At 55.9% G+C, this 27,470-nt stretch overlaps 1 protein-coding gene across 1 annotated transcript; it reads right to left on the reverse strand.

Moving 5' to 3' along the window:
• Positions 1–3,349: 3,349 nt before the first annotated feature.
• On the reverse strand, positions 3,350–23,919 carry TAFA3 (TAFA chemokine like family member 3). Its single transcript, XM_030000881.2, has 6 exons — positions 23,797–23,919; positions 16,592–16,675; positions 16,191–16,306; positions 7,479–7,628; positions 6,381–6,505; positions 3,350–4,966 (listed from the first exon to the last, which is right to left on the reverse strand). Exons 3-6 carry the CDS (start codon positions 16,303–16,305, stop codon positions 4,955–4,957), a joined length of 402 nt encoding a protein of 133 aa, XP_029856741.1. The 5' UTR covers position 16,306; positions 16,592–16,675; positions 23,797–23,919; the 3' UTR covers positions 3,350–4,954.
• Positions 23,920–27,470: the final 3,551 nt, after the last annotated feature.

A 27,470-nucleotide genomic window follows, 5' to 3' on the forward strand; every position in this document is an offset into this window, starting at 1 on the left:
CGTCCCGCCAAGGGACCAAAGGCGCAGGACATCACACAAAGTCCTTGCCATGGGAGCAGGAGTCTTGCAGCCACAGCGCAAGGACGTTCCCATCTCCATCACCCTCTTCCTTGGCTTAATGCTCCTGCTAGAATTGTTCTGCCTGTTTGGCCAAAGGAAAGTGTTGAAAATAAAGAAAGAGAGCACAAGGAAGGAGTGCCAGGAGCCGTGGCAGGAGCATCCTTTCCCAGCTCCCCCCGACCTGAGAGATGGGAGAGAAAAATCAGCACTACTGCAGGCTGCAGCGGTTTCTTCTCAAAAGCATTTACCTGCCAGGAGGGGAGCAGCGATTTTCCATATTTGTATACTTTACTGTGATAGCAGTATACAACAGGCAAGGTCAGCACTCAGCAGAGACACCAAGGGGCTATTTCCTCACTAAACCATGTATTGCAGTAAGTGAAAAATAAGCATTAAGGGTGGCTATTACACAGACAATAAAATGTTTTTATATCAGTGTAGGTGTCAAGCTCAACAATTCTGCAGAGTGGATCCTTCACATTATAAGCCAACTACAAATACGCTTAGCCAAGCAGGGATGCTCCTAGCAGCAGCCCGGTGTTTGTTATTAGAAATAACAGACTTCCACTCTGCATTTGGCAGCTAGTGCTCTTGGTGGGGAACAGGCCTCCCAGGTGGGAACAGTACAAACATAGACTGGCCCTGGGGAGGGGTGGCATCTGCAGGGACATCACACTGCAGCAGTGAGAGCCACCATGCAAAGGAGAAGGGACAGGACAGGGGAAGCTCTCAGCAAAGCATCCTGGAGAAATTAATGTGCATTGCTCTAGGATCACCATGAGCTAATTAGCCTTTGCTGGCCAGAACAGGCTTTCAGCTCTCCTCCAGAGCCAGGCATTTTTCTTTCCCTCAAGTACATACTTACAGAGGCTGCAGTCAGTATCAGAGGGAGAGAAGGTATTCAGCCAGAGCTCACCAGCTTCCAGCCCAGCCATCGCTTGAACTAACAAGGATCAGGTCTGGTGGGGGTACAGGCATTTGGCGGTTTCCAGGTGCAGCTTATTTGTGGTTAAGCTTCTGCCACCAAAGCTTACCCAATGCAGCAGGGATCTGGTCCCACAGCGGTGCAGTTTCAAGCGCCCTTTGCCACCACGGATGCTGCAGCACACGCCAGCTCTGGTATCTCATAGTTCCCTGGGCTGCTCACCTTCCCACTGCCTGTGTGCCCCTTGATGAGCCCTTGCTGCCGCTTCCCAGATCTGATTTGGGATCACCCATTTCTGGTATCTCTCTGGTTAAACTTCCTTGGCCAGAATTCACTTGCGTACAGACTAGTCCTAAAAGCCTCGAGAGCAGGAACCACAGCAAGGACTAACACCAAGGAATAACACTGCCAGAGCCCTGGGAGCACATGGAGGGATGGAAGGCCCTTCTCACGCTGGTGCAGACCGTGAAGTCAGTGCCTGACCCGAGGAGCAGAATCAACGAAAGCTCCCAGCCCATTGTCAGTTGTAAAGGGCAGAGCAGGAGCAGACAGAAGCAGTCCTGGCACAAGCCCATGGAGGCAGAGGACAGCAACGAAGTGCCATCTTCCCGCAGCTGTACTGAGCCTAGGGGCATGGAGAACCCCAACAGACACCCACAAGTGGGTGTAGGCAGCAGCAAGCTGCTCTCCCCTCTCCTGCAGGAAAGCAGCATGTCCAGGACACTGAGGTACCTCCACTGCCCAGGACACCACAGAAGGGCACTGCAGTCCCCTCCGACAAGCCAGAAGTGGGAAAAGAGAGACATGGGAAGGTTGCTAAGAGAGTACAAAGAAAGAGCATCTTCTCAGAGCCACATCACTCCCCAAGAGCAGAAGAACCAGCAGCTGAAGTGCCCGCTGCTCCCCAGCCCGACTGCCCTGGCACACAGCTGGCAGGAGGGGGAAGCTTCAGCCCAGCTCCTGCACAGAACAACAGCAAGAAATGTCAAGAACAGTATCTCCTCCCACAGCAGCACCCACTGCCCCTGCCTCCTTTATTTAAGCTCTCCTGGGCCCAGATTGCTTATTGCCCCCAGCTGCCTTCACACCGCAGCCTTTAACCCCTTCCCTTCCCCCCAGCTCAGGGGGTGCATGGCCCTTGATCACCCTGGGGGGAAGCAGCAGGTTCTGCTGACAAACCCCATGTTGGGGCTGGAGGCACAAGCCCAGGGGCTCCAGGGCTCCACCAGGCTGGTTTCAGCTGAGCAGAGACAGAGGGAAAGGCTGGTTTATGCAGCCCAGCCCAGGCTCCCGCACCAGCCCCTGCTCTCTCCCGCTGGCATCGGAGAGCAGCAGGGTAAATTATTCATGCTGTGAACAGTGCTCGATAAATGAGCTTGACCGGCTCTTTGTTCCAGCCCGGCAGCCCTTGGCCCAGAGCAAGGCTCAAATTGTCCCGTCCTGTCCCCCAACCTCTGCCTCCCTCCTCGCCAGCGCTGCCCTGTGCTCGGGGGACGTGTCCTGCCCTTCCTCTCTGTGAGGACAGATCCTCTTTTCTTCAGTGCTAAGGAATCGCTTGCCAATTATTCTGAATTTGTTCCTTTTTTTTCTCCCTCTGTTTGCTGTTCTGAACTGATAAGATTTCCCGCCAGAAACGGCTCTGCATCAGGGGAGGTACAGAAAGCTGACGGTGGATTTTTCTGTATCTTTTGCCCATCTTTGTCTTTTCTCCCTGGGGAAGGAGCCTCCCGCTGCGCATCCCTTCTCCTGATAACTTGTGGCCCAGGCTCGTCTCACTCTGATGGAGGAAAGCCATCTCAAGGGTATTTTCAGTCATTCAGCTGTGCTGGGCCCCGGACAGAAAGCCACCGCGCAGCCGGGGCTGTCTCAACAGGAGCTCAGCAACATCCCAAAGTCGGGAGAGCTCGCTGGCCCCGGGTGCATGGGCAGCCACAGGCAGCTGCCAGCTCCTCCTCTGCGGGGCTTTGCTCTCCGCTGTTCCTCAAACCATTCCAGCCAGCGCAATGGATAATAACAAAAAACATATCCAAACACTTGACAGAACATGAAAGCCCTTTGCTGGGTAACCCAGCAGCCAAGCCATGCAGGGCCCGTGACAGGACAACCGCTGTGCCCGTGCTGGCAGCACATCAGCGGCTGTGGCCCCGAGGCATGGCTACCTGCCCACCAGAGCCAAGAAGGTTGTCGCCGGTCAGGTCTCAGCATGTTGGAACGGAGAGACACGGGCAGAATCATCCCTGCAGCAACGTCAGTGAAATTGAGACGAAAATCAGCCCGCTGAGCATCGCCTGAACTGTTCCTCTGCGGTTCGGCTAAATGAAAGAGTATGCCTTTTTAATGCAACGTGTAATTAGAGAGTGTAAGTCACAGCCAAAAGATTTTATTGAGCCAGAGAATTAGACAGTTGCATGAGAATGAGAGCGGCTGCTGTTGCACGAGCCAGTTGGGATCGGAACGGCCAGAGCAGAGCCCCCAGCCCCTCCGCCTCAGATCCGGTCGGCAAGAGAAGCGCTCCCAAAGCCTCCCATCTCTGCTGAATGAGAAGATCCTTTGCTGAGATTAAAATGAATTTATTATTTCACAGTCTGGTATTTACATCACATCTGAAGCAGGTATTACATACCCCGTTACAAAAACGTCTAAATAACGAGTTCCGCGGGTGGCAGCCGGAGCACGGAGGCAGGCGGCTACAACGCACACCAGCATCCCCGGGCAGCACGCCATGCTGCCGGCCCCAGCTCCCGGCCCCCCCTGAGCCGGTGCGTCCCCCCGCACGGGTCACGGAGCGGGACTGGGGTGCCCGGGGAGGTGCTGGCCCTGCTCCCGGCAGCGATGCTCTTGCTCAGGCCGTGTGCCACCCGTCCCACCCGTGCAGCAGCCCCAGCGTCCCCAGCCCTGCCGATGTCGGGACCACAGGGCTCTCGTCCTCTCCCCCTCGAGCTGCCACACCAGGGGAAACAGTGCGTCCTGGAGAAGGTCACGAACTTGGGGCCAGGAGATGGTACATTTTTCTTTATTTTGAATTAATGCAATGAAGCCTGGCTCGGTCTGGGTCTCTGGCTGGGCATCTGCATGGTGTCAGGCATGCCAGACCTGCAAACAGAAGAGGGCTTCCCCCACGCGTTACTCTGAAATTCGATTGCAAACACAAGCTGTAACTTGGTGCCTGGGACTTGCACGGTAGAGAACAGATATTAAACTCGCAGCCTGATTAATGCAGTTACTGAGGAAGGAGAAACCAGCAGCATGCTCCATGGAGACATTTCACCATCTCCAGAGGCCGACGGGGTGTCAGGCACCACTGGCCATGCTGACGCATTTGCCACACATGGTCACAGCAGCCAGGTCACAGGGCAGGGAAAGCACAATGCTCCAGGGGTCGGAGCAGCCCCCGGGTGACACAAGATCAGGCCGGAGCTCAGCGCCTGCTCCTGGGAACCCACAGGGCCAGGAGCTGTGAGCCAAATGGGGGAGGGTTTCACACAACTATTGACTTCCCAATTCCTGACAGCCACCCTGAATCAACATCTTGGGGGATGGGGAAAGGTGACTCACAGCAATGATTTCAGCTATTTCAGAATAAAGCCCATTTTGGGGGACCACTGTCCGTCTGTCTCTGTATTGTCAACAGCTCTTACATGATGGGAGTATTTTATTTAAGAGGATAGGAAAATGAGCCCGTTTCTTGGTCAGTGGGTGTGTCCACAGGGGAGGAGGGGACCGCGGAGTGACAGGAGTCTCGCAGCTGTGCAGGGGTCCCATACTTGCAGCCTCTGGGGAAGCCGGGGGTCAGCAGATGCTCTGATCCGGTACCTGGCACGGTCCCGCCAGCGTGCGCAGGACGGCAGCCCCGGAGCATCCCGCCTCCGCAGGGACCACCCGGCCGGGCCGTGTCCTGCTGCTCCCGGCTCTGCGGAGCACCGGGGGCCCGCGCCGAGGCTGGTCAGCCGCCGCCGAGTTGCACGGAGGCTATCGTGTGACCTGCGGGCAGAAGAGAAGAGTGGGGCAGGCGCCTGCTAATGGCAACGGTCCATTTGTTGGCAGCGGGCGAGTTACCCAACGCATCCCGCTGATTCCCCCATCTGCGAATTGTCAGCGAACAGCCTCGGGAGGTGCAAATATGATTGGCTCTTTGCATTCATTTAATGGGGTGGTCGTTCCAAATTTCAGCTTATGGATTGTTTGTGAACCCCATGCTCTGGCTACAGCTTCCACTGGGGGTCTGTCTGCAGAGGGGACTGGGAGGGACAAATCCAGCCCCTCGGCACAGTTCCTAACGGGCACCCAAAGTCACCAAAAGTTCTTTTGAAAACATAGGTCTGCGTTTCCAAAATGCCGCCTCCCTAAGGGAGGGCAAGGGACCCAAAAGGGGTGCTAGGAGGATGGCCATGGAGGTCAGGGCTGCTGGACGAGGGAGGAGAGCAGAAGCCCTGGGGTCCTGCAGATGGGAACGGTCCCCAGTGAGAGCCTAGGACAGCAAAGCCAGAGCAGAAGCTTTGGGCTTAAGTTAGCAGCTGGGGGAAAATTAACAAACAACATTAAGATGGGAAAAAGTCAATGAGCTAAATGTAGTGCTGCAGTTAGTGGTCAGTGATGGATGCCCAGGGCCAGAGGAACCTTCTTGGATGCCCATAAAAACACTTGAGCATGAAAGTGCTTTCCGTGCACAAAAATAATAGCAATAATGAAAAAAAATCCCAACATCACTTAATACGATAATTTTATGGCAGGGGATGTGGGGTGAGAAAAACTAAAGCATAAGGAATAATTACACTCAACAGTATGAACAATGATTACAAAATTATGCAACTGATTAACCATGGCATATATGTAATTACTAATGAGTTTGATAAAATTTTAATTATACCTTGTTCTTTGGGGCATTCAGCAAGCCATGAAAATAATAATCATGTAGCACTCTGTCACAGATGATTGCCTCAGACGGGGGAGCGGTGATGGATTCAGGGCTGCACCACTGGGCTCGGACAAGCAACCTCCTGCCCCAGAGCAGTGGGGAGATGCTGGGGAGCAGCCAGGACAGCCCAGCAGCCCCGGGCTGGTACAGCAACATCCCCAACATCTGCTTGTGGGCTGAGCCACGCAACGCCCTCCTCACTGAGCCTCCCCACAGGAGTTACCGATCAGCAAAGCCGTGGGACCCACTCGGGGTTTGCGCTACCCCCACCGGCCCCTCCAGCACCGGTGACAACAGCACAGCCCAAGACCCTCTGCTCTGCTTCGGTGCATCCATAACAAACAGCGCATGCCCTGGAGAAGCCGGAGCTCTCCCCTTCCCCTGCGAATTCTTCAGGGACACTTTCCTGGGTTTTGCTTGCCCCAGGCTGGAGAAAGCGCAGCCAGGCTTCCCCCGCCAGCACCCTGCCAGGGGACATACCTTGGTCGTCTTCACTTTGTTGCCGCTACTGCAGCTCCAGCCCGAGAGGTCGGGCAGCACCTTGCACTCCTCCCCGTCGAGGCACGGCTCCATCTGGCACCACCACTTCTGCAGCACGATGGAGGCTGGGGGAGAGGAGGGCGTCAGCGGGGGGCTGCGGCACGGGCTGCGGAGGGTGCCAGCCCTGCCTGCCTTCGGGCGGTGGCAGGAGGTGCAGCCCCTCTCTCCGGCACAGCCCGCATTTGCAGTGACCCTGCCGAGGAGCTGCTCGTCGCCTGCCTGGCCTCACTCCGAACCCGTCTTCTCTCGCTACCCCAGGTAAAAAGCCTAAGGACAGCCCTGTCCTCGCTCCCAGCGAGAGCGGGGAGAACACTGTTGTTCAATAAGCTGCTTCGGGCTCTGCTTACGGAGGCAAAGGGACTGTCTACTACCGCTCTACTCTGTTAGGCTTTTGTAATTTATGCCTCCAACGTGGGCAACCAGAGCGGGCTCCCCTATATTTGGGAACGACAACACACACAAGCTGTTTGGGACAACGAAAGCCTTCCCTGATAATTCATCCTGGTATTTCTTGGTGTTGCACACAAACACACTCACAGGATACCGGCTGTCAAGCGAATCAATACGCGCTGGCAGAGGCTGCAGCTGCTCCTGCCGGCTCTTTGGTGATGCCACATGATGTCATTCGATAAAATATACATGGTTTGAGCTTTGCTTAGTGCTCCTCGCAGGTGATGGTGCTGCATGGCTGGAGTCACGTCCCTGCCTCTGGCTGCAGCAGCACCGTGGGCAGAAGTGCAGGGATTGATGCTGCGGCGCCTGGCCCCAGCGCAGCAATGCACCAGAGGAGCTCAAACCGCTGCAGCACCATAACCCACCCACGGCACACAGCCCGGGGCTGCACAGAGGCAGGTAACGCAGCCACACCAAGGGAGAGTGTCCCCAAAATGCCCCCTCTCCCCCTCTGCTCTGCTGCAGGAGCCCCTGGGCAGGTCTCCTCTGCTAATCCTGGGGCACAGAAACCCCACGCCAGCCTGACCGACCGGGAACACAGTCGGGGGTTGCACAGAACCTGGCTTGCAGCTGCGGGATACTCACCATCCACGCAGGAGGGAGCTGCCCGTGTCGTCCCTGCCACCTGCCCCGGGAAGCAGGAGCATTTCACCGTCTGGGAGCGCTCCTCAATCTTGTTCTTATTGCAGCACCTGTGAGCTGCAATGACTTCACACGTGCCAGGCTCTACGTGCACTGCAGGAGGAGAAACAGCCACCGTCAGGCAGGGCTGTGCCCCGGAGCCCCCAGGCCACCTCCCGCTCACCATCCCTGGGCAGCGCTGCCGGTGTGTGCCGGGACCGAGGCACCAGGGCACCGGGAGCCCAGTGCGGGCAGCGCTGTCCCGGCCTCTGGCAATCGCCCCAGGGATGCTGATGACATACACCTGGCTCATCCCAGCATCTCCCCACCCCACCCATGAGGAGAAGCACTGGTCCTGGTCCTGCTCCAGACCTCCTGCCTCTGAGCTCTTACTCCTAACAGCCTTCACATGCGTCCTACCCAGCAAAATTAATAGCCTCTTGCCACGGCCAAGCCAAGAGCTTTACTGAAACGAATGCACACATTAATTAATTGCAGCTGATAATGAGATGCACACTTAGCTATAAGAGTGGATGGCACATAGTGCTGCCTTTGGCTTCAAAGAGAGTACCACCACCTCCGACCCCAGCTAAAACCAATGCTCCCATCTTGCCATCACACACCATCCTCTGGCTGGAGGAAGGGGGAGCAGGATGGCATTCCCACCCTGTGGTGACACAGAAATGTCACGGTATTCATCAGAAATCCGGGCTGCTCTGCTGCTCCCCCTCCCAATGCCATTAAAATATTAAGGAAGAAAGAAAACTAATGTATTGGCTTATCACCTCTGGGATCCGGGTATAGAAGCTAGTTAGCATCACAAATCAATGACTTTCACTGGGTAATGGCCCACACAAGCACAATGCAAATTAGCCAAACAGGGCTGGATAGATTTCATTCCCATGACCTAAGAGGGGGTGATCCCTGCAGGTCTTGTTTAATGAGCACTGGAGAAGCGAGTGCAGAGCCATGCACTGAGACATCCCCTGGGTCACCAGGAACAGGCTTTTATTTCTGCAGTGAGCGGGAGCCAGGCTGGGAGGAGGACAGGGAAGCTGTGTTTCTCCAGCGCGCCATCCCAAAATGCGTGCAGACGAGCACGCATCAGGCTGTCAGACCTGGCTGCTCCGCATCCTCAGCTCAGTATCCACGCACTCGGCCCCCTCCCTCCGCACCCCCGGGGTGCGGGCAGCAGCCCTCAGCAGCCACGGGAGGAAAGGCTCGGTAAAGGCTGCAAGCAGGACATGCAGGGCTGCAGGGAGCAGAGTGCCGTGCTGCTGCTGGTGGAGGTACCCGTGAGCACAAGCCCACGCTCAGCCCTTTCCCAGCACACACGGCTCTGGCAGTCGTTCCGACCCGACCTGCATTTGCCAGCTTGCCCTCGCCATCCTGCCCGTACAGCCTCAGCTCCCAGCTCTGCTTCGCCCCCCCCCAGCCACTGCCAGGAGGGTCCTGCTGAGGGTCCCAGGGCCCCATCCACCCCCATCCCCGCAAAGTGAGGCAACCGGCCCAGGGACTTTGTGCCGCAGGTTCGTGCCGGTGTCCCCTGCCCAGCTCTGCGGGAACTGCCACGTGAAGGGGAGCGGGGACGGCTGACCCGCATCACAGCGAGCGCTCCTGTGTGTCCCCGGGGAGAGGCAGCACATACCCACACTCACCAGCAAACACCGCCTGCCTTCCAGGAGTTTTTGGAAAGCAGCCACTTCACCTTCTCAAATGAAAACTCAGGGAAATGGGATCTCTCCCCAGGCACTGGGGGAAATCCCTCTGCCTTGCAGCCACATTTTCACATTTCTGCTGGGAAATGCTGATGCAAGTGCAACTTCCCAGCTTGTGCTGGCTGGGCACAGCTGCGCCAGCTTTCAGCCAAAGCAGCTCTTGCCTCTCTCCTGTTCCCACCATGTGCGAACACCTGCCGGGAGACGAAAGGACAGGACACGAGGAGCCACCCCAGGACCTGCTCTCCAGCAATGCCACCAGCCTGGGGCCAGGGCAGAGAGACACTCGCTGCTGTGCAGAAAGGCCACATCTTAACGTGAACATGGGCAGTGACAACACTGCTTGTCCCTTGCAGCCTGTTCCATCGAGGAGCCACACACCCCTGTGCGCTGCACCCGCCGGCACATGGGTAGGATGGGCCATGCAATTGCCATGGCTTTAATTTGGCTTTATTTATTGTTATTTCATGGTCATTTTCTTTTAATGAACCATCACTTTCACTTCTGCCCTTAATAATTACACAATTACCTACCCTGGAAGTATTTTGTAATAGCATCTCTGGCCATAAATTTTATCGTCCCTTTTAAATGCCATCATAATTCAGCTTTAATGATAATTTCCATTCTTATTGTATGCAGAAACAGTGAAAAAAAAGCTTTGGTGGAAGTGAGAAGGAAAGCAACTCATTACAGAACAAACGTGACTGTTTTGCCCTGTTTTTACAGTTAATGGGATTTTTTCAAATAATCTGAGGAATAAGCAGAGGTCCTTGGCTTTGGCAGACAGAACCCACATTCCCACCACGCTCTGGTCCAGAACCTCAAGGAGTCACTCACCCACCCTGTGCACCCCAACACAGCCCCCCCCGACAGGGGATTTTACACCCTCCAACTTTAGCACTCGCACACAGCTGTGGTTTTGACTCATTTTTATGAAAGCCTCCCTGCAAAGCTTCATTAGCAGAGCTCTGCCCAGGAGGAAGGGCCAGACGACCCCTCTGCTCCCTCTCACTTCTGCTCTCCGGCTTCTCATTTTCAGCTAATTTAAAAAGGTTCAGCTGAGGGAAAGCCAGGCAGAACTGAGAAATCGCTCATTACAGCCATGCAATAAGAGTTTGCTAACATGCCAAAGCCCTTTTAATTTGCTCAAAAAGGTGCAGCACAGAGATAAAGAAAAATTTGCCTCTCCTCCGCCTTACTGCAGCTGGCTGAGCACGGCGGCACCGCGGTGCTGGCACCGCAGTGCCGGACCCGCAGCCTCAGAGCCTGTCCTGCCCTGGCAGGAGCCCGTGGGCACCCGCCGCATCCCTGCTGGTCACGCCAAGGAACCGCGGCCGTCCCGGCAGACTGCGGGTGTGCAGACACAAGAAGGTGCTCCCACCAGGACAGACGGACATGGTCCATCTCCAGCTTGTGCCTTGCCCCCAGCTGTCCGGGCACGCCAGGCAGGGAAGGCAGAACCCATGGCAGATGAAAGATGCTCTTGCTAAGATGCTGCTTTGTGCTCCAGCCCTGCCGGACCCAGCCCGGGGCTGCGATTAGCTGAGCTGTACCGGGGGTGCAGGTCTGCCGTTGTGCGGGGAGTGCAGAGGGCAGCTGTGAGCCTCAGAACGGAGAAGTTCAGAAAGCCTTTGTTTTCCCTCAAAAGCATACAGCTTTCCTTTGAGCCAGTCGCAGCCCAGGCAGCTGCTGCCAGCGGGGTCAGGCAGCAAACGGCAGTGCCAGGAGCAGCTGCCCCTGCCTGGGAAGGGCTGCCTACCAAGAGCACCGTGTGCGGGGGCAGACACCCCATCGCCCGCAGCCAGGAGCTCCAGCCCACCCGCCTGCTTCTGCCGCAGGATTCAAACCGTGAACAGCTCAAAGACAAACTGACGCACCACAGAGCTCGGGCAGGCTCCTGGCACAGCCCCCCAACCCGCTGGCACAGCCCCCCAGCCCCCTCGGGGGCACGCACAGCCCTGCAGCAAGGGCTCTCCTGAGGGCAGAGCTGGGGGAGCAGCACGCACACCCCAGACCAAGCCCTCTCTTGGGCCGTGAAATACTTGCATCTGCCTCAAGGTCTTGTGACCATCCGATATCCTGCCCTGGGACACAACTACACTGGAAACTTGGCCCAGGCACTTCTCTCCAGTGCAAAACCCCCCAGGCGCCAGCCCCGGCCCGAGGCACGGCAGCAGGGCACGGTGGACCCCCTCCCCAAATGATTGCTCCCCGCAGAGCTGCAGGCTGCGTTGGAGCAGGAGGGACAGCCCCACAGGGAGCAGGGCAAGAGCTACCACTCCTGGTGTAAAGCACCTCAGGTCCCTACACACCAGATTCACCCGCTTTCCTACCCCTCGGCCACAGGCAGCATGGGACCACACCAGACCCGAGTGCCACGGATGCCGGCATCCGAACGAGCTCAGGAGTTTGGGGGATTGTAACTGGATGCAAATAAACCCCTCTGCATCAGACACGGTGATTCCCAGGATGTCAGCAGGAGACTTTGCTGTTTCCTCGTTGTAGAGGAGATGAGCAGCCCTGTGCCGAGGGATGCTGGCAGGAGAGCGGTGCCAAGGGGCTGCCCGGCCGCTGCTGAGCAGCTCCCTGCCATGCCGGGCTTTCATGTCACACGCCTGGGAAGAGCGAGCAGAGCCCGATCCAGATCGCAGGGAGAGCGATCAGCTCCTCCAGAGCTCCCTGCAGCTGCTTCTCCTTTTGCTGAGCAGCAGGAAACTTCAAACCAGATAGGACTGAAAATGCAAACCAGATGGATGGTGTGTTTAACACCGAGAGCAGGAAACCCCCAGAGAGCCTGGGATAAGTTCCAGAGCTTCTGGCACGCTTCTCCCTCCCATTTATCTGGTATTTCCCCACTGGAACTCTTTTTAAAAAAAAAATCTTATCTCATGGAACCATAAAAGCATTGTAACACCACAAGGCTTTTGAATTCTGCATGCAAAAATAAAATAAAACCTCTGTCCTACGCTGGCTGACCTTTAAGTGAGTGGCAGAGCATGGGTTTTTATGGCATAACCTGAAATGACATATTTTTTGTGTCTCAGGGAGGCGTGGGCACAGCTCCGCATGTTCAGTGTAAAATACGGCTCTGCTTGCTGGTGGAGAGTTGTAAAATGAAGAGAAGTTGAATGCATGTAACTGCCAGGCAATGCCCAAACCCTCTGCGTCAAACCCCCTTCCTCCTGGGCACTGAAATGCCATTAAAGGGGTCCAGGTGTCCTGAGGAGGGCTGAGCAGCACAGCAGAGAGAGGCAGAACCTGGGAGGGAGGCAGAGGGTCTGGTCCATGGCAGAGAGCATGGCTGCGGGCTCGGTAGGCTCTGCTCAGAGGGCAGCATGGCCCCGGGGGCACCGGGGAACGAGTGGCTCGTGGGCAGACCTGGGCAGCCAGCGGCGTGAGTGATCTGTACTCCGTGCCCTGCAACAACTCTACTACTAATATTCACTAAATAATTAAAGTCTTAAAATCACTACTGCCTTAGATGCATGTATTATTTAAGAGGGTTTTGGAGAGAAGCAGGCTTGTTTTTATTGCTCATTATCACTGCATGTCAGTTGGGATTTTTTACTGTCTTGTCACCTTAAGACTCTACATCATGCTCTGTCCCCTGCGTTGCATGTGCGAGTGTGCGCACATCCATGAACCGCTCGTGCAAATCCCATCACTACATACGTGTAAGCAGAAAACCAAATGCCTGGACTGTGTCCCAAACAGCTGAAATTGTCTGGCCATCATGCGACAGATGAACCTGTACGGGCACCCTGCGACTAGGGGATAGAGCTCCCAACACACAACCTGCCTTTCCCTGTGGCGCCGAGCAGTGCTTCCCACACACCCAGCGCAGCTCCTGCCTCATCTAGAGAAAGTGGCTTAGAAAAAGACTCCATCTTGATGTAAAGGCTGCACATGACGGAGGAACCAACACTTCCCCAAGCGAGAGGGAATCTTGCAGAAGCATCTCACGAATAAACGCCATAGGGCTGCTGCCTACAACCCGAGCAGTGATGCACTGACCAGTAAATCTCTCTTACAAGATAATCAGAAATTGGTGCTCTGCTCTCCACTCACTCAGAGAACCTCATTTCCCGAAAGCAAATCCCAGCTGCCTAAATGCCTTTACTTCTGTTCTGGGTTGAGTGATGAATGTGAACAAAGGCAAAGATGGCACTTTGATTATCAGCATTAGAGGGGTTTATCTGAAGATGCTGGGGCCACCTTTGCGGGAGCTGTATCCAGACAAGCAAGCCTTGTTCATCACGTAGAACTCACCACGTTATATGGGGGATTAAATTGCTGGTGAATCATTCTTCACTGAGGAGTCTCCTATTCAATTTCCAAATGACTTAATCTCTGCACTTGATTCATGTGGCTATTTAAATCCAACCACATACCCCAGGAAGCACTGCTCTACTTGGACACATCAGCATTCCCCATGTACTGGTGAGCACAAGTGGTTAGAACTTATTTTCACAGCCAGATGTTTGCAGTGTGGTGTTTCCCTGGACAGCTAACAGAGTGTCTGCACGTGGGCTCTCCGTTCAAGAAATTCAGAAGTTTGAGGGCTCCAAAACCTTGTGGCCCCATTGTCACAATTAAAGATCTTCCTCTGCTATTGCTATTGTTTTTAGGTGCCAACACCTGGTTTTAACTGTGAATAAACGCAATGCTCTAAACAGCTGAAAGCTCTGGACGTGTCTGTCCTTTTATGCACACAATCCACCAGCATCTCTGACTGCGAGGGTCACAGGCAGGCATCAGCAGTACAGCTATGGCCATTCCCCCCTCCAGTTCTACTCCACATGCAGAAACGTAACTGTGGCCTTCCTAGGACAAAAACGTCATTGCAACTGAGAACACAACCTTACGCTTATGTTTCAAACATAACTTTTACCAAAAACTGTCCCAAATGAAGCAAAAGCACAGGGCAGACAACAGGAAAATAAAGCCCATGAACTCAGCAAGCAGACTAAGAACTCCTGGTTTGAGCCCGTGGAAACCCAGCCCAGGAGAGGAGGCAGCCGCCAGCGCAGCCACACCAAATACTTACAGTGCCAGGAAACCAGGACGTGCAGAGAGAAACCGTGTTAATACAGACACAGAGTGGGGTCAAACTTTTAAGTATTTGCTCCTGGTATGCCCTCTTTGCTGTGGATTAGAATTTGCTTGAATAAAAAGTACAAGATTTGGTCCACTGTGGATAAGTCTGTGTGAGCGAAAAATCCCCGGCGCTCTGCCTGCGAGCACATGAATTCATGAGCCTGTCTCCTCACGTATGGAGCGAGATTTATACATAATTCACACCCCACGAGTACACTTGGGCATTTGCACTTTAAACCTGGGTGAGTCGCTGCTTTATTAATGCCAGGTCTGACTCTTCCAAAAGCAGCAGCTCCTCTGCAAACCGCTCCTGTCGGGGACCAGGCAGGTTGGGTGAGCGCCCGGCTGCGGGCACTGCCCCAGCCTGTACCCTAGGGAGTCCTGAGCTGGTCCCAAAAAGTCATTCCAGAAACGACTAAGGAGTTGTATCTTCTCACGCAGCTGCTACAGGTTAGAAGGAGGGTAAGGCAGGTAACTGCTGACTAGCTGGTTGAGGGAGCCACTCTGGAAGATACATTTTGGTTTTAAGCAACGAGGATCGGGATTATAGGATTAGAACTGCTTTAACTGTCAGGCAAAATGACAGAAATAGGACAGGGTTAGGTGTGGGGTCAGGCAAGAGCACGAACAATTTCAAATTAACCCTTAAATACCCTCTTTTCCAAACACAGGCATGCGAGGCAGACAGCACGTGCCCCAGGACTGCTCCGTACTCCAAGCGCTCACCTGTGGGGCACAAGTCTGCCAGCACACCAGTAACATCAGCTCCCACCCACCCACGCCACCCTCTCACCATGCACCGAGGAGAGGAATCCCCAGCCCTGGGCCACCAGATTCCCCCTCTGGAGTGGCCCATCAGGCTCCTGCACTGGGCAGGACGGGCACAAAGGGCTGAGCACGGCTTCTCAGCTGCTTCCCTTCTCAAGACACAAACTTCAGCTGTGCGTTCATGTAACCCCCTCCAAAAATCACGCTGATTGCACAAAACAGCTTTCCAACATACATGCACAGAGGGGGATCTCGAAGCCACCGCTGGGAATAACAAATTAACACCCCACAGCCAAGGCTACGCTTTCCAGCAAGACTTTCAGTTCTACATCAGTTTATACTTGTTCCATGTTTCAAGATGATCTTTACAACCAGAGGGCTGAAAATTTGTGTTTCTAATGAAAGCCTGAAGTGGAGAGCGTCCATCGCATAACAAGCATGGTTTGTGACACTCATTGCAACTTAGATGGAAAGAATTACCTCGGTAATAACCTGAATACATAGATGTGTCTCAGATTTTGCTACAAACATAAAGAAATTTGCTTTTCAGCTCCTCAGACCAGCTAGGCTCACCAAGCAACAGTTTTTAAATGTCCCATATTAAGTATTTACAAGTTATAACTCCAAGGAACAGCTTTACTGCTATATGGCTCCAGGTTCCTGCCTGTCTCCAAGCAGCAGCCCAGGGAGTTTCCTGCACGCATGGACACTCGAAATGCAAATCCCGCAGCCATCGCAGCAGCACCGGAGAGAAAATGTCGGTGACTTTCGGCATCCACTTGCTGGATTTTGCCCCGCACCTTCAGCATGCTCATCCTCACTGCCTGGACCCCGAGGTCCCCCAGGCCATCGGCCTCCGGTCCCCAGAGAAACACTCACCCACCCCCACAGCCGGTGCGTGCCACAACCAGAGACCACCTGCACTCGTCCTCCCACCGAGGAACAAGGGACGGACCCTCATCAAACATCTTGGTCCCACGTAACCCCCACCCTGGGCATCCCATGGAGACCCCAAGGTACCACCAGTGTCACGGGGGCCCTGGGCAATTGCACAGGAGCATGATGCCCATAGCGAGGATGGCGCTTCCCCTACCTGAATGGCTTCTGTGATGGGTGGAGGCCAGCGTCAGTCTTCCCCACAGCGTGGTAAGGCAAAGAGTGAACACGAAAACCCATTTGCTCAGGCTTTGTATGTCTCTCTCACTCATTCTACCAAAAACAAGAAGAGACGCATGGAGGAAGAGGGGCTGAGGAGGGTCGGGAGGTGCAGCCCCCACTCACCAACGCTGCTGCACACAGCGGTGCAGCCCCTGAACATGCACAGCCACGGGGACCGGGGTGGCCTGGCTGCGGGGACACGGCCCTGGAAGGCAGGGCACGCACCCGGGATTCATCCACAGCCCTTGGACAGGCTTGGACTTCTTCAGCAGCCAGGCCATCGCAGCAGGACAGAAAGAAATCACACCAGCAGTAGCACAGACGAGAGATAGTTACCTTTTACTGGGGATTCACACTAACACCTGCGCATCTGCAACCTCGGGTAGGTCAGGTCTTTGCAAGGGGCAGACATCAGTGCATCTGAAAGGAGAAAGAGAAATATGGGTAGCGATACCTGCTGTAAGTACCCGGGCAGTGCGAACCGCTGTGTCCCCTGGGAGCGGCTGGGGACGCCCGGGAGCTTGGCTGGTCCCACATCGGCACACATGCTCCCGTGCACACGAGCACACGCCTGCCCATGGCACGCAGCAAAACCTCCCTGGGAACTCAGCCCATAACCCTGCTCACCCCCTTTTAACAACAGCAGGACTCCATCTGCTTCAAAGGAGTTGCTCCTGATTTTTACTGCCGAGCGCGCAAAATCAGGCCCGTTATAGTACGTTATTAACGCAGATCAGAAATACTAAATACAGACCCCGGGTGCGTAGGAAGAGCCAGAGTAAATCAGCAGTGAGTCATTCCAGGTATCGCCTTTTCCGTGTGCAGTTACGCGCTGTCATTGCCCTTGTGTCACCGAGGTCCCTTGCAGTGACACCCAAGGTTTGGCTCTCAAGGGCTGCGCACTTGCAAACCACTCACTGACAGACAGACGGACAGACCGACCACACCGGCTGTCCCAGGGCCCAGCGCCACACGGAGAGCCGAGGAACGGGGCAGCCGATGCCCAGGCGGACACGCGCAGCCCGTGGCAGTGCCAGGACCCGCACCCCGCTGTCCCAGTGCGATGCCTTCTTCTGGGGCTGCTTCTCCTCGCAGCACAGCTGCAAAGTTCATAAAACCACACAGACAGACACAAAACTGCATCCACTACCTTTGAACGCACCTGGTCCCCCAATAACCTCTCTCGGCCCCTCCGTGCACACCAGGGCACCGCGCTGGCACCCCCTCCCACGCCACGCGGGATGTGCTGGGAGGGAGGTTTTACATCATCTGGAGCCCTTAAGGAAAAATTTAAATCCCCAAAGACTTGGTATTTTACTGTCAACTGCTTTAAATATGTTCTCTGTACCATTTATCAGCCACGGCCCTGCAGGTGGAAACGGCTCTGGGGCTCTGCCAGCAGCAGCACGAGCAATAACAGCTGCGACGACGACTTCTCCGCTCGGCATCCGCCAAGTGAAGTGACAGCCTCCCGGCCTCGGTTATCGCCTGCTGAGATCTCACCGGGTCCAGGGCAAATAACCATGTCCCCCATAAAACTTCAGTGCCGGATCATAATTTATTAACGAGAGGCCAGGAAGACAAGTGGCAATGACGCCAAGGCTCGGGAGCGCTGCCAGGACCAGGCAGCGGGTGCCTGGGCTGCCCCTGCCCCCTGCAAGGCTCGCGCCTGCGCTCCCCTCCCCGGTGAGCTTTGCCGCATGGGGCCCCGCTGCCCGCACCCACCGGGGCTGACGCTGGCAGCACGGGATTCCAGCCGGGCACTGGACAAACCCGGGCTGCTGGGAGAAGAAATCTTTCATTTTCAACCATCTTCTAAATTTCTGTCTGCTCTGGACCAGGCTGGGACAGTAAAACAGACTCATATAATGAAGTGCCGGAACAGACAACACCGACATTTTTAATCGAACCAAAGTGTTTTGAGGTGGTAAAAGGGCATTTCTTGTTTTGAAGCATTTCAAAATGAATTGTTCTGTTTTAAACTGACATTTCAGAATGAAAAATGTTTCATTCCAAAATGCTGATTTAAAATGATATTTTCCATTTTGATTCTCCCAACTTGGGGGGGGGGGGGGGGTCAGAAAATGTCACCAAAAACGTTGACATTTGCCCAGAAAAAACAGAAAGGTATCTTGACAAAACCACCTATTTTATGCTAGAAAAGAATTTAAAGGTAAGAAAATACTCCTAATTAACACTGCGGGATAGTCAGCTTGGCGAGGAGCAGACTGAAGTGTGGTTGGTGAGGGTGCGGACACGCAGGCATCCTGCTCTCTCTCCTTCCTGGCCCTGTCCCTGCCCCCTGCCCACCGGGTGACAAGGGACTGATCCTGCTCCAGCACAGCCCTCCCGCAGGCTACACCCCGTGCTGTGGGGACTGGAGGAGCTGTGCAGACCTGCACCGCTGCCCAGGGCCGAGGCAGCCCCGAAGCCCCCCCAAGCCACTGCATCACCAGGACGAACTCAGATGGCTTAATGTGCAAGAAAACCATCGCTCCTTGAAGTTGGCATGAGTTGATGCAACAAGACTGCGCCGACTCCCTCGTGTATTTAGGTAATCTCCGGTGCTCCGGCGGGGCTGTCGGCAGAATCTGCTCTGCAAGAGGCTTGCTTGGGCGGAGGGGTTCACACAACAGCCTGCACTGTCCGAGTCCCTTCAGAGATGCAACAGCCCATCATGTAAATATTGATGCCAGCTTAAAACGCGTACTATTTCCTCAATGAAAAAGTAAACAGCTCTCTCGGAGCCGCTCAGCCCTTCACGTAAATCCAGGGTCACTGCGTGCAAAAGCACTCAGCACTGCGGCCAGCTGGGAGCGGGCCACGATGCCCTTGCACACCTGACGCCCTCACACACCTGCGTATGCACGCACCCACCCCTGCCCACACTGGGCCAGGGGAGCCAGGGGGGAGCCGTGCCCCGGCTGGGCTGGGACACGTGCCAGAGCACACATCTGTCCTGCCCCACCGAGGGCTGCATCTGGCAGCCCAGATGTGAGGACAGCAGCCACAGTGCTGTCACCAGGCTCTGCTTTTCTTGTGGCAGTGAGCCCCCGACACCAACACACATCCCACGCAGCTTCCAGCAGAGCAGCCGGGTCCCCGCGGGAGCTCAGCCCGCACCGAGAGTCCCTGGTCTCCCGGCTGTTGCTCCGGCTGCCCCTCCACACGGGGCGTGCAGGGAACACAGCTGAGCTCCCAGGCACGAGCACCGAGCCCCACAGCACGCAACAGAGCCCCTCTGGAGGAGCCTGGCCCCAGCTCCTGCCCATGGGACCCTCCGGGCCACGTGAGGTCTGCAGCAGACATCCCTGAATCACTCGGCTGGACCAAAAAGCAAGCGCACCGCTGGCCACCTCCATCCCGCACAGGACAGGGACACACTCCCAGTGCAAACTATATTTAGCTCAGAAAGGCAGAGTTGTTTGCTATAGCCGAGGAAGCATAAATAAATCACAGAGTTATCAATAATGCAGCCCGCACTGTCCACACTGCACTCAAAAGGGAAGCCACCGCGCCAAGCGGCTGGAGCCGAGCCGGCAGCCAGGGAGAGCACACAGGGTTCAGAGGAGCACGAGGCTGAGAGGTGCCATCCCTGCAGCGGCCATTGGAGCGATGCTTCCCCCAGAGCCATGCCGGCACCAGCACTCAGCACTCCCACTCATGCACAAACTCCCGTTAGAAAACACAGCTTTGCAGAAATTGCTATTTTGACAGTTATCAACCTCCGTCGTCATGAGACTCCAACTACAAAATGTTTGGTCTGACTTGAAATTTTTCAGCCTGGAATGTCATTTTGAAATGAAGAGCGGTGTTCTGGCACGTCAAAGCACTCAATTTTGATTGAAAATATCAGTATTCTCTCTTCTGTTATGTTCTGTTTGGAATTTTGTGGAATTTTTCATTAATATTTTTTGTTAGCTGCTTTCTGCCTTTTGGGTCTGAGCTGGGACGTGAAGTAACTGCAAAGTGCCCAAATCTCTCTGAATATAAATCTCAGTTGTAGCCAGCACAGCAAGAGATGACTGTTCCTCTGCATGGGCCCACATGGCCCAGGCCATCACCCACACCTGAGCCTCATCGAGGTTCCCCCAGCACACGGGCACACCGGGAGCACCTCTGCACTGCCCTCCCAGACGCCAGCCACTCTGCCAGTCGCAGGAGCTAGACACTTTTCCCCCCTTCTTCATTAAAGCCACACGTGTAACTGCGACCCTCCAGCCAGGACTGCTCCGTCCGCAGCTCGGCTGGCACTCAGCCCGGCGCCCCACAGTGCTAATGAGGGACTCTCTGTCATTCCAAATTATACTCCAAGTCCTGCCGGTCTGGAGCACTGTTTGCAATGGTTCATGTGAGCTGGATAATTACAGTTAGCAGAATTCCACCCAAAAAAGAAACAGAGTGGTGGGGGAGGCTGGCACATTGGCTGGTTTTCTGTGCTGAGCAACACAAGCCCTCCCTGCTGCAGCTCTAACACTGTCAACCTTTGTGCACACCTGGCCCTACAGTTCTGCCAGTTTTCTGAACGCTATTTTCAGACTCCTGCTGTTTCAGCACTTCTTGGAACTTGGGCACCTTTGTTTGGTGCAAGAAGAGGTGCAGGCTTTGGCCCAACAGAGCACAACCCGGGGGTCCACAGTGCCAGGCAGACCTGTACCTCAGCCGCAGAGCAGGGAGGAAACCTGGCCAGAGCCCAGCAGGCACAGAAACCTTCCCGTGATGTTGGAGAGGTTACACTGCCCATTGGAGGGGGTGATTTTATTTTAATACTTTCCTGAAGCAAAAAGTCAGACCGTCTTAGCAAATGCCCCACTGTGCAGGACCGGGGGACAGGCTGCGCACCCAGCCCCATGACTACCCTGCACATCCCTGCCGTGCCGCATGGCTACCTGGCAAACCTCATGACAGCAGTGGCCAAGCCAGCCCGTTTCGTACACGAGTGAGGGCTGGACCCCAGACCACTGTGCCTGCTCCGTGCCCACAGGTGCTGCCCAGAGGGAAGGTGTCCTTCCCTCGACCCAAAGCACAGCTCCATGGGCCGCACAACAGGCGATGACAGCAGCACAGAGAGGCTGCCGAGTCTCCTGAGAAGCTGACGCCTCCTCAAAAGATCCTGACAAGCAAGGAGACACCTCCACAGTCCCCCCGGGAAGGCACGGCACAGGCTCTGGTACGGCTCTGCCTCCAGCAGCCAAAGAGAGGGCAAAAGCAGCAGGGCAGGCTTGACAGAGGGCATCTCCGTTCTCCCCCAAGGCTGGAAAATCAGCTGAGCGCTGGATCCTCCATCCCGGGCAGGCGAGGAATGCTCAGACATGCACGGGCTGTGAGGTTTGGGCCCAGGACCTCTGAGACACTCTGCTGCTGCCCGTCCTGGGAACAAGCTGCAAGGTTGGGGGTCCCTGGGGAGGCTGGTCAGCAAGATGCTGCCATCCTCTGAGCACAGACTGACAACAGCAGCAACCTCCACAGCTTCGGGTTCATCAGTGCAGGCCAGCAGCCTGGCTAAATCCTAGCTCCCTCCGCAGCACTGAGGATGCTTAATTACAGGCAAAGCTGGGAAGTCAGAGCTACCGCGGCCGCAGAGCTGGGGGCAGCGCCTGGGAGGCTGGCATGCCCACTTGGACCTGCACTGACGGGAGCTTCACACAGCATGTCCTGCACCCTCCCACACACTGTACTGCCCTGAACACTGCACTGCTCCTCCCCAACGGGAAACCCCACCGCAGGGGAGTCTGGCCCAAGCCCCAGAGCTCCAGGTTGAGCCAAGTCCTTTTGCACACTTCGTTTTAGCTCTTACTCGGGGTGCACTTACAGCAGTCCAGCCCCACAGATGTGCTAGGGACGGCAGCATGAGGCATGTGCCCTCTGACCAGGCAAAGAGGTGGCAGGGGAGCACAGAGAAAGGCAGAGGACTCTTTCCCCCAGGTGTGCTCTCTCATCCTCTCCTCTACACTGATTTATTTCCAGCTCCTTGCTCATTCCTCCAGCGTCTGCAGCATTTCCTTCCCAGCCAAGGTGAGCGGGAGAGTTTTTAACTCTAATTCCACCCAAGTACGGGCCTGTTCCTGCTCCCTCACTCGGTGAATCCCACTGCCCCGCTGCCATTTTGAAGGTCAGCTCTGCTGACAGTTCAAACCTCAGACTCATCCAGTGCCAGGAACCTCTCTCTGGCAGAGTGTGGCCACTCATCAGGGGTGTTGAAACCCAAGGTCAACAGGAGCTCAGTCAGTCTTGTCAGTGGAGGAAAGCAGACGACTTGACAGCTCAAGTTGTTTCCCCAGGAGATACAACATCATCTCACCTGTGCAGGCTCTTTGCTGGGGTGTGGGTGCCCCAGCACAGATGAGCGGTACCAGGGCAAGGGCACCTGCACACCTAATAGCCCCCCGAGCCTCGCACTGCATCAAAAGGGACGGCTAACCGGCAGGAGGAGGGGACTCCTGCTCCCTGCCCAACGCCCCAGTATGGATCCGCTCCTGCCCGTCTCCAGAATGAGACTGGTACAACTGACGCTCTCCTCCGGACCACTGAGCCTCCCCTCGCAGGTGAGGGGGGCACCCAGCCCGTGCGAGCTGCTCCCCATCCTGTGCCCCTCGAGCCACCCCACGGGGCCAGCGCCCCTGCCCCGCTCCAGCCTGGCATCGACCAGAAGCAAGCCCACCCCGGTTGAAGGAGTTACAGCAGAGAGGAATGAAGCAGAAGGAAGACTGAAGCCCACATCCCATCCCGTCCTGCCTGAAGCCTGGGCTGCAGCGGACAGCTTGCACCAAAGGCAGGCAGCGGCTGGTCTCCATTTCCCCTGCCAGGGTGAAGGAGCATTTTTGGCTGCAGTAACCTCGGATCTCTCCAGCGGTGCTTTACCTCCCAAAACGGCAAGCGGCTGCGCGGGGCTGGCAGGCTCGTTTCACCGGGGGTAAACTGCACCCCTGGCCAGAGCGCAGCCCCGCAGCAGGACCCTGCCAGCCCCGGTGGCCAGACCCAGGCCCCACTGGGTCGAGCACCCCCTCCCGCGGGCACTGCCCCCCCGCCGCAGGGCGGGCAGGGGCCGCAGGCGACCGCTTCTGCTGGAGTCACCCGGGACCGAGCACACGGCAGGGGCCGGCGCGGAGAAACTTACTGCGAAGACCGGCCCGACCCCCCTGGGCCGCCGAGGGGCCAGCGCAGCGCGGGGGGCTCGGGGAGCCTCGCACCGCCCCGGGGGGCGGTACGGGACGAGACACGCCGCACCGAGCGGCGACCGGGCCGGGCCGGTAAGGGCTCCGCTGCGGAGCCCCGGGCCGGCGCCCCCCGGTGCCGCCGCTGCCCGCGGGCACGCCGAGCACCGGCGGCTCCCCCCTCCGCCCCGGCTCCCCGGCCGGTAACGGCGCTGCCCCCGCCAGGGCTCAGCGTCCGTCCCCCCCGCACCGCCCCCGGGGACCGGCACCGGGCAGGGACGCGGGGCCCCGACGGCGCCGCCGCGCCGAACCTCGGGCACCGGGGCCGGCCCGGGGGTCCCGTCGCGCCCCGCCCGCCCCAAAACTTTCCGTCCGGGCCGCACGTACCTGCCGGTGCCGTCCGCGCGGGCCGGGGCCGCCGCTGCCCATGGCCGCCGTCCGCCCGCTCCGCCGGGTCAGCGCCGCGTCCGCGGGCCGCTGCGGCCGGGGGCCGCTGGCATCGCCGGGCGGCGGCGGCGCCGGCAGCGCTCGGCTCGGTGCGGGGCTGGGCTGGGCGGGGGCGGCGGGCGCGGAGCCGAACGGCCCCGGTACCGGCGCGAAGGGGCGCAGCGCCGCCTGCCGCCCCGGGACCGGCACCGGCGATCCCGGGCTGGCGCCCGGCTCCGCACCAACCCACCCCACCGCCGATCCCTCCTGGAAGGACGCTGCCCCGCCCCAATTAGCCCCGGCGCTCATTAACGTAGCCAGTAGGGAGGACCGGTCTCAGCTAATCTACCTCACCGCCCCCCCCCCCAAAAAAAAAAAAAAAAAAAAGGCGCGACAGCCCCGGCGAGCAACGAGCGGTACTGTATGGTGCTGGTGCGGGGACGGACGGACAGACAGACTGACTGACTGCCGGCCCCGCTCCCGCGGCGCTCTCCTCCAAGCCGGAGCCTGGCTTCAGCCTCAACCCACCAAAACTCGCAGCTTTCCTGGAGCCAAGAACTGCTGAAACACCGGTGCCGACCCAGACCCCGACACCAGCCTGGGACGGTTGTTGCCCCAGAGCAGCTCTAGGCTGGCCCAACGAACCCCTCTGGGCCACCCCAGGACACCTGCCCGTGCTGCTGTGACAACTGGCAGCAACAGGCTGTAAAATGCCAACAAACAGCAAAAGCGAGGGCTGAATTTTCACAACAATTGCTGCCAGGAGTTAGTTCCACAGCCTCAGGACAGCTGAGACAGAGGCTGGAATTACATATAACTCATTTTCTTTGTTTTACTCAAAACTGTTTGCCTATCAATGAACACCTTTGTTTTTTGAAGACAGCTCACAGTTTACTCCGGGACCTTTCAAGCCAGAGCTTAGCTGGAGGCACTGAATGATTTCCAAGACCAATCTGACTTACAGGTCAATGGCAGCTGTTTGGACAAACCACATGTGGGCAGTTTGCAAATCTCCCAGCCATTTTCTTTCCGTGAGATCACTGAAAGATCACTGAAGCCTTCGTGCATCCCCTCTCCCCACCCAGGCACCGGCCCTTGGACAGGGCTCTGCTGAAAGCCCCAGAAAATTGCCACATTCAGGCCGTCCTCACCAGCCGCCCACCGGCCCCCGAATTGTACAAGCCTCATAGCCCCCGAGTGCGGCTGGAGCAGCAGCTGGCTCTCTGCACACCCAGGGACATCTCGGGCCACACCAAGCCAGGCCCCTCGCTGCCACCCAGCACCCTCGCCCGTGGCTTTGGTGTGCACCGGGTCTCAGCCTGTCCTGCTTCCCAGAGCCCTGGCTCCTGCTCCTCCAGCGCTCCATGCCTCTGACAAGCCTCATCATCTGACCTGTTTTCCTTCCTCTGATCCAAGCGGGTTTCTGCAGCCACTTAGAGCAAACCACAGCCTCTCAGCGCCTCGCATCAGATGTTTCCATTTTTTCCCTAGGAAATGATGCAGGGCAGAGCTAAGTCCCCCCGCTGGGGAAGGTTCCTCTCCCCTTCGCATACCCACAGCAGAAGCCCAGACTTGTCCCTCTTTAATCTTGGTTTGATTTATAACACCTCTAGTTCAGATCAGTAAAACCAATTAGTGCTGGTGAAAGCAGAGAGCAGGGAGCAGCCACCATGGGCAGGGAGGCAGAGGCAGTGCCCGGCCCCAGGCAGCCTCCCCTGAGGCCGGTCCCTCCCAGCCACCCCAGTGCCCGGGCTGGAGGGGAGATGCCCCGAGGTGACCCACCAGCTCTTGGGGAACCAGACACCTTGGCGTCTTCCCTGGGGGAAGAGTCACCCCAAAATGCACATAGGGAGCCAGGGGAAAGCACCCCAGCTTTAAGAGGACCCTGATAAGAATAGGTTTCTTTGCTATTTTACCTGAGGGAAATAACTTCTTTTTCCCTCTTTAAAGTCAAAATTGCTGTATGTTAAATTCCAATTAATTAGACTTGGATGCTCAAAAGAAAAGGGAAAAGCTCTACAAGATTAACCCAAACCCCAGTAATAAGATATTAAGGAAATACAAGCATCTCATTCTTCAGAGCAGAGGGTTTTAATAATAATGGCAAAAATCAATACAAAACTAAATTAAATCTGCTGTTTATATTCATCAGGTAATTTGATAGAGAGTCTGCCAATTCAGGTCTCTATTGCTATGATAAGTAAATACAAACGTACTACTTTTCAGATCACAAAGTTTTAATGGAAATGATCAAGAGCAAATGCAATCAAAACTACTTTTCACACCAGCCAAATTCCAATTAAATTAGGCCAGATTATTCAATAAGGAGGCCTACAAAAATCAAGCTCTTCATTGATGTAATGGTACAGAAATACAAACTTGCTGCTTTCCAGATCACAGCATTTCAATTTCAATGCAGGGGAAGAATTAAGACTTCAGTAAAACTGATTTCATTTAAATTCCACTGGAAGTGAACACCGTAATTCCTCCTCCCCCCTGACTTCTTGTTCGACTGTGCAGCAGCAGCCTTCAGCACTGCTCTCTTCCCTGGCTGTGGCTCTTCAAGGAGCCTGTTATTTTACTGGGAGCAGGGAGAAGAGTTTAGCATCTGTAACAAGACGAGTTTCGCAGGAAAGGTACTGCGCTAGAAAATCTTAGTGATGAATACTCCCGCTACCATGTAGGAAATCACTTCCCCTTAGACTGGGTGGCTGCCAACATACCCAGAACCCTTCTGCACTCTCTAGATAACCAACCGGCTTTTTTTCAGGAAGAAAACTCCGGGTTTGCGACAAGGGCTTGGGTTAGATGGCTATACCGAGGCAGATGGGCACACCAGAGGACTTTAAATCCTCAGTGCCATCAACTTATCTGCAGCTGCTAATAGGCAGAGGCATACAAATTATTTTATTAAAGTTGGAAAAAGCAGAAGTCCTGACATTTTATTCCTGGGGAGGATTTGTCACACCCTGTTTTCAGTGGGTCACTGAATTAAGATTCACACTTATTTATCCCCTTCCTCTGAGAAGGCACTGATGTCTCCAGGCTGTCTCAGCACCGAGTACCCAGCTCTGAGGATTTTGTTCCCTTTTCAGAAGACTTTGCTGACAACAGGGAATTTCTGTGCAGATTCCCAGCCTGACAATACAGCAGTACAGGAGGGAGGATCTCCAGGGAGTCTGGGCACCAGCCGCACAGGCAGGGACGAGTACCACTCAGGGTCCCTGCATCCTCTGGGATGTGTGTCTGAGCTTCCAAACTGAAAAATAAAATCCCCAAAGGCTCCATAAATTCCAATTAGCCTTATTATCACACATTTATTATTGTCCTTCTGTATTTCTGCTGTCAGGTGATGTTATACAAGAACAGGAGACTCATGAAGCCTTTGAGAGCAGAATTTCACATGAAGATCCCTTGGGTGATGTGAAAGGGGTAAAGCAGTTTTGGTAGCAGCAGAGGGGGAAAAGCCAAGTGACCCAAGGAGGTTAACCTGCTGACCTCCCCTTCTGCAGTGGGGACAGGTGAGGGTAAAAGCCTATAGGAAATCTGCACCAACACCAGGTCCTCTGGTCTGCAAAATGCTGACTACAACAACCTGCAGCGAGGTCACACGCGCACCCTGAGCTGCAACGCTC

The sequence above is a fragment of the Aquila chrysaetos genome, chromosome 24 (assembly GCF_900496995.4).
Source record: "Aquila chrysaetos chrysaetos chromosome 24, bAquChr1.4, whole genome shotgun sequence".
In the NCBI taxonomy this organism is placed as follows: Eukaryota; Metazoa; Chordata; class Aves; order Accipitriformes; family Accipitridae; genus Aquila; species Aquila chrysaetos.

Bases quoted from the DNA above. Each gene is read 5' to 3' on its own strand.
- TAFA3 (XM_030000881.2), bottom strand. From the start codon at position 16,305: ATGAGTGAGAGAGACATACAAAGCCTGAGCAAATGGGTTTTCGTGTTC. The intron at 7,629-16,190 runs GTAGGGGAAGCG...CTCCTCCTGCAG, and splicing joins CCATCACAGAAGCCATTCAG to TGCACGTAGAGCCTGGCACG. The intron at 6,506-7,478 runs GTGAGTATCCCG...CCTCTCCCCCAG, and splicing joins AGCTCCCTCCTGCGTGGATG to CCTCCATCGTGCTGCAGAAG.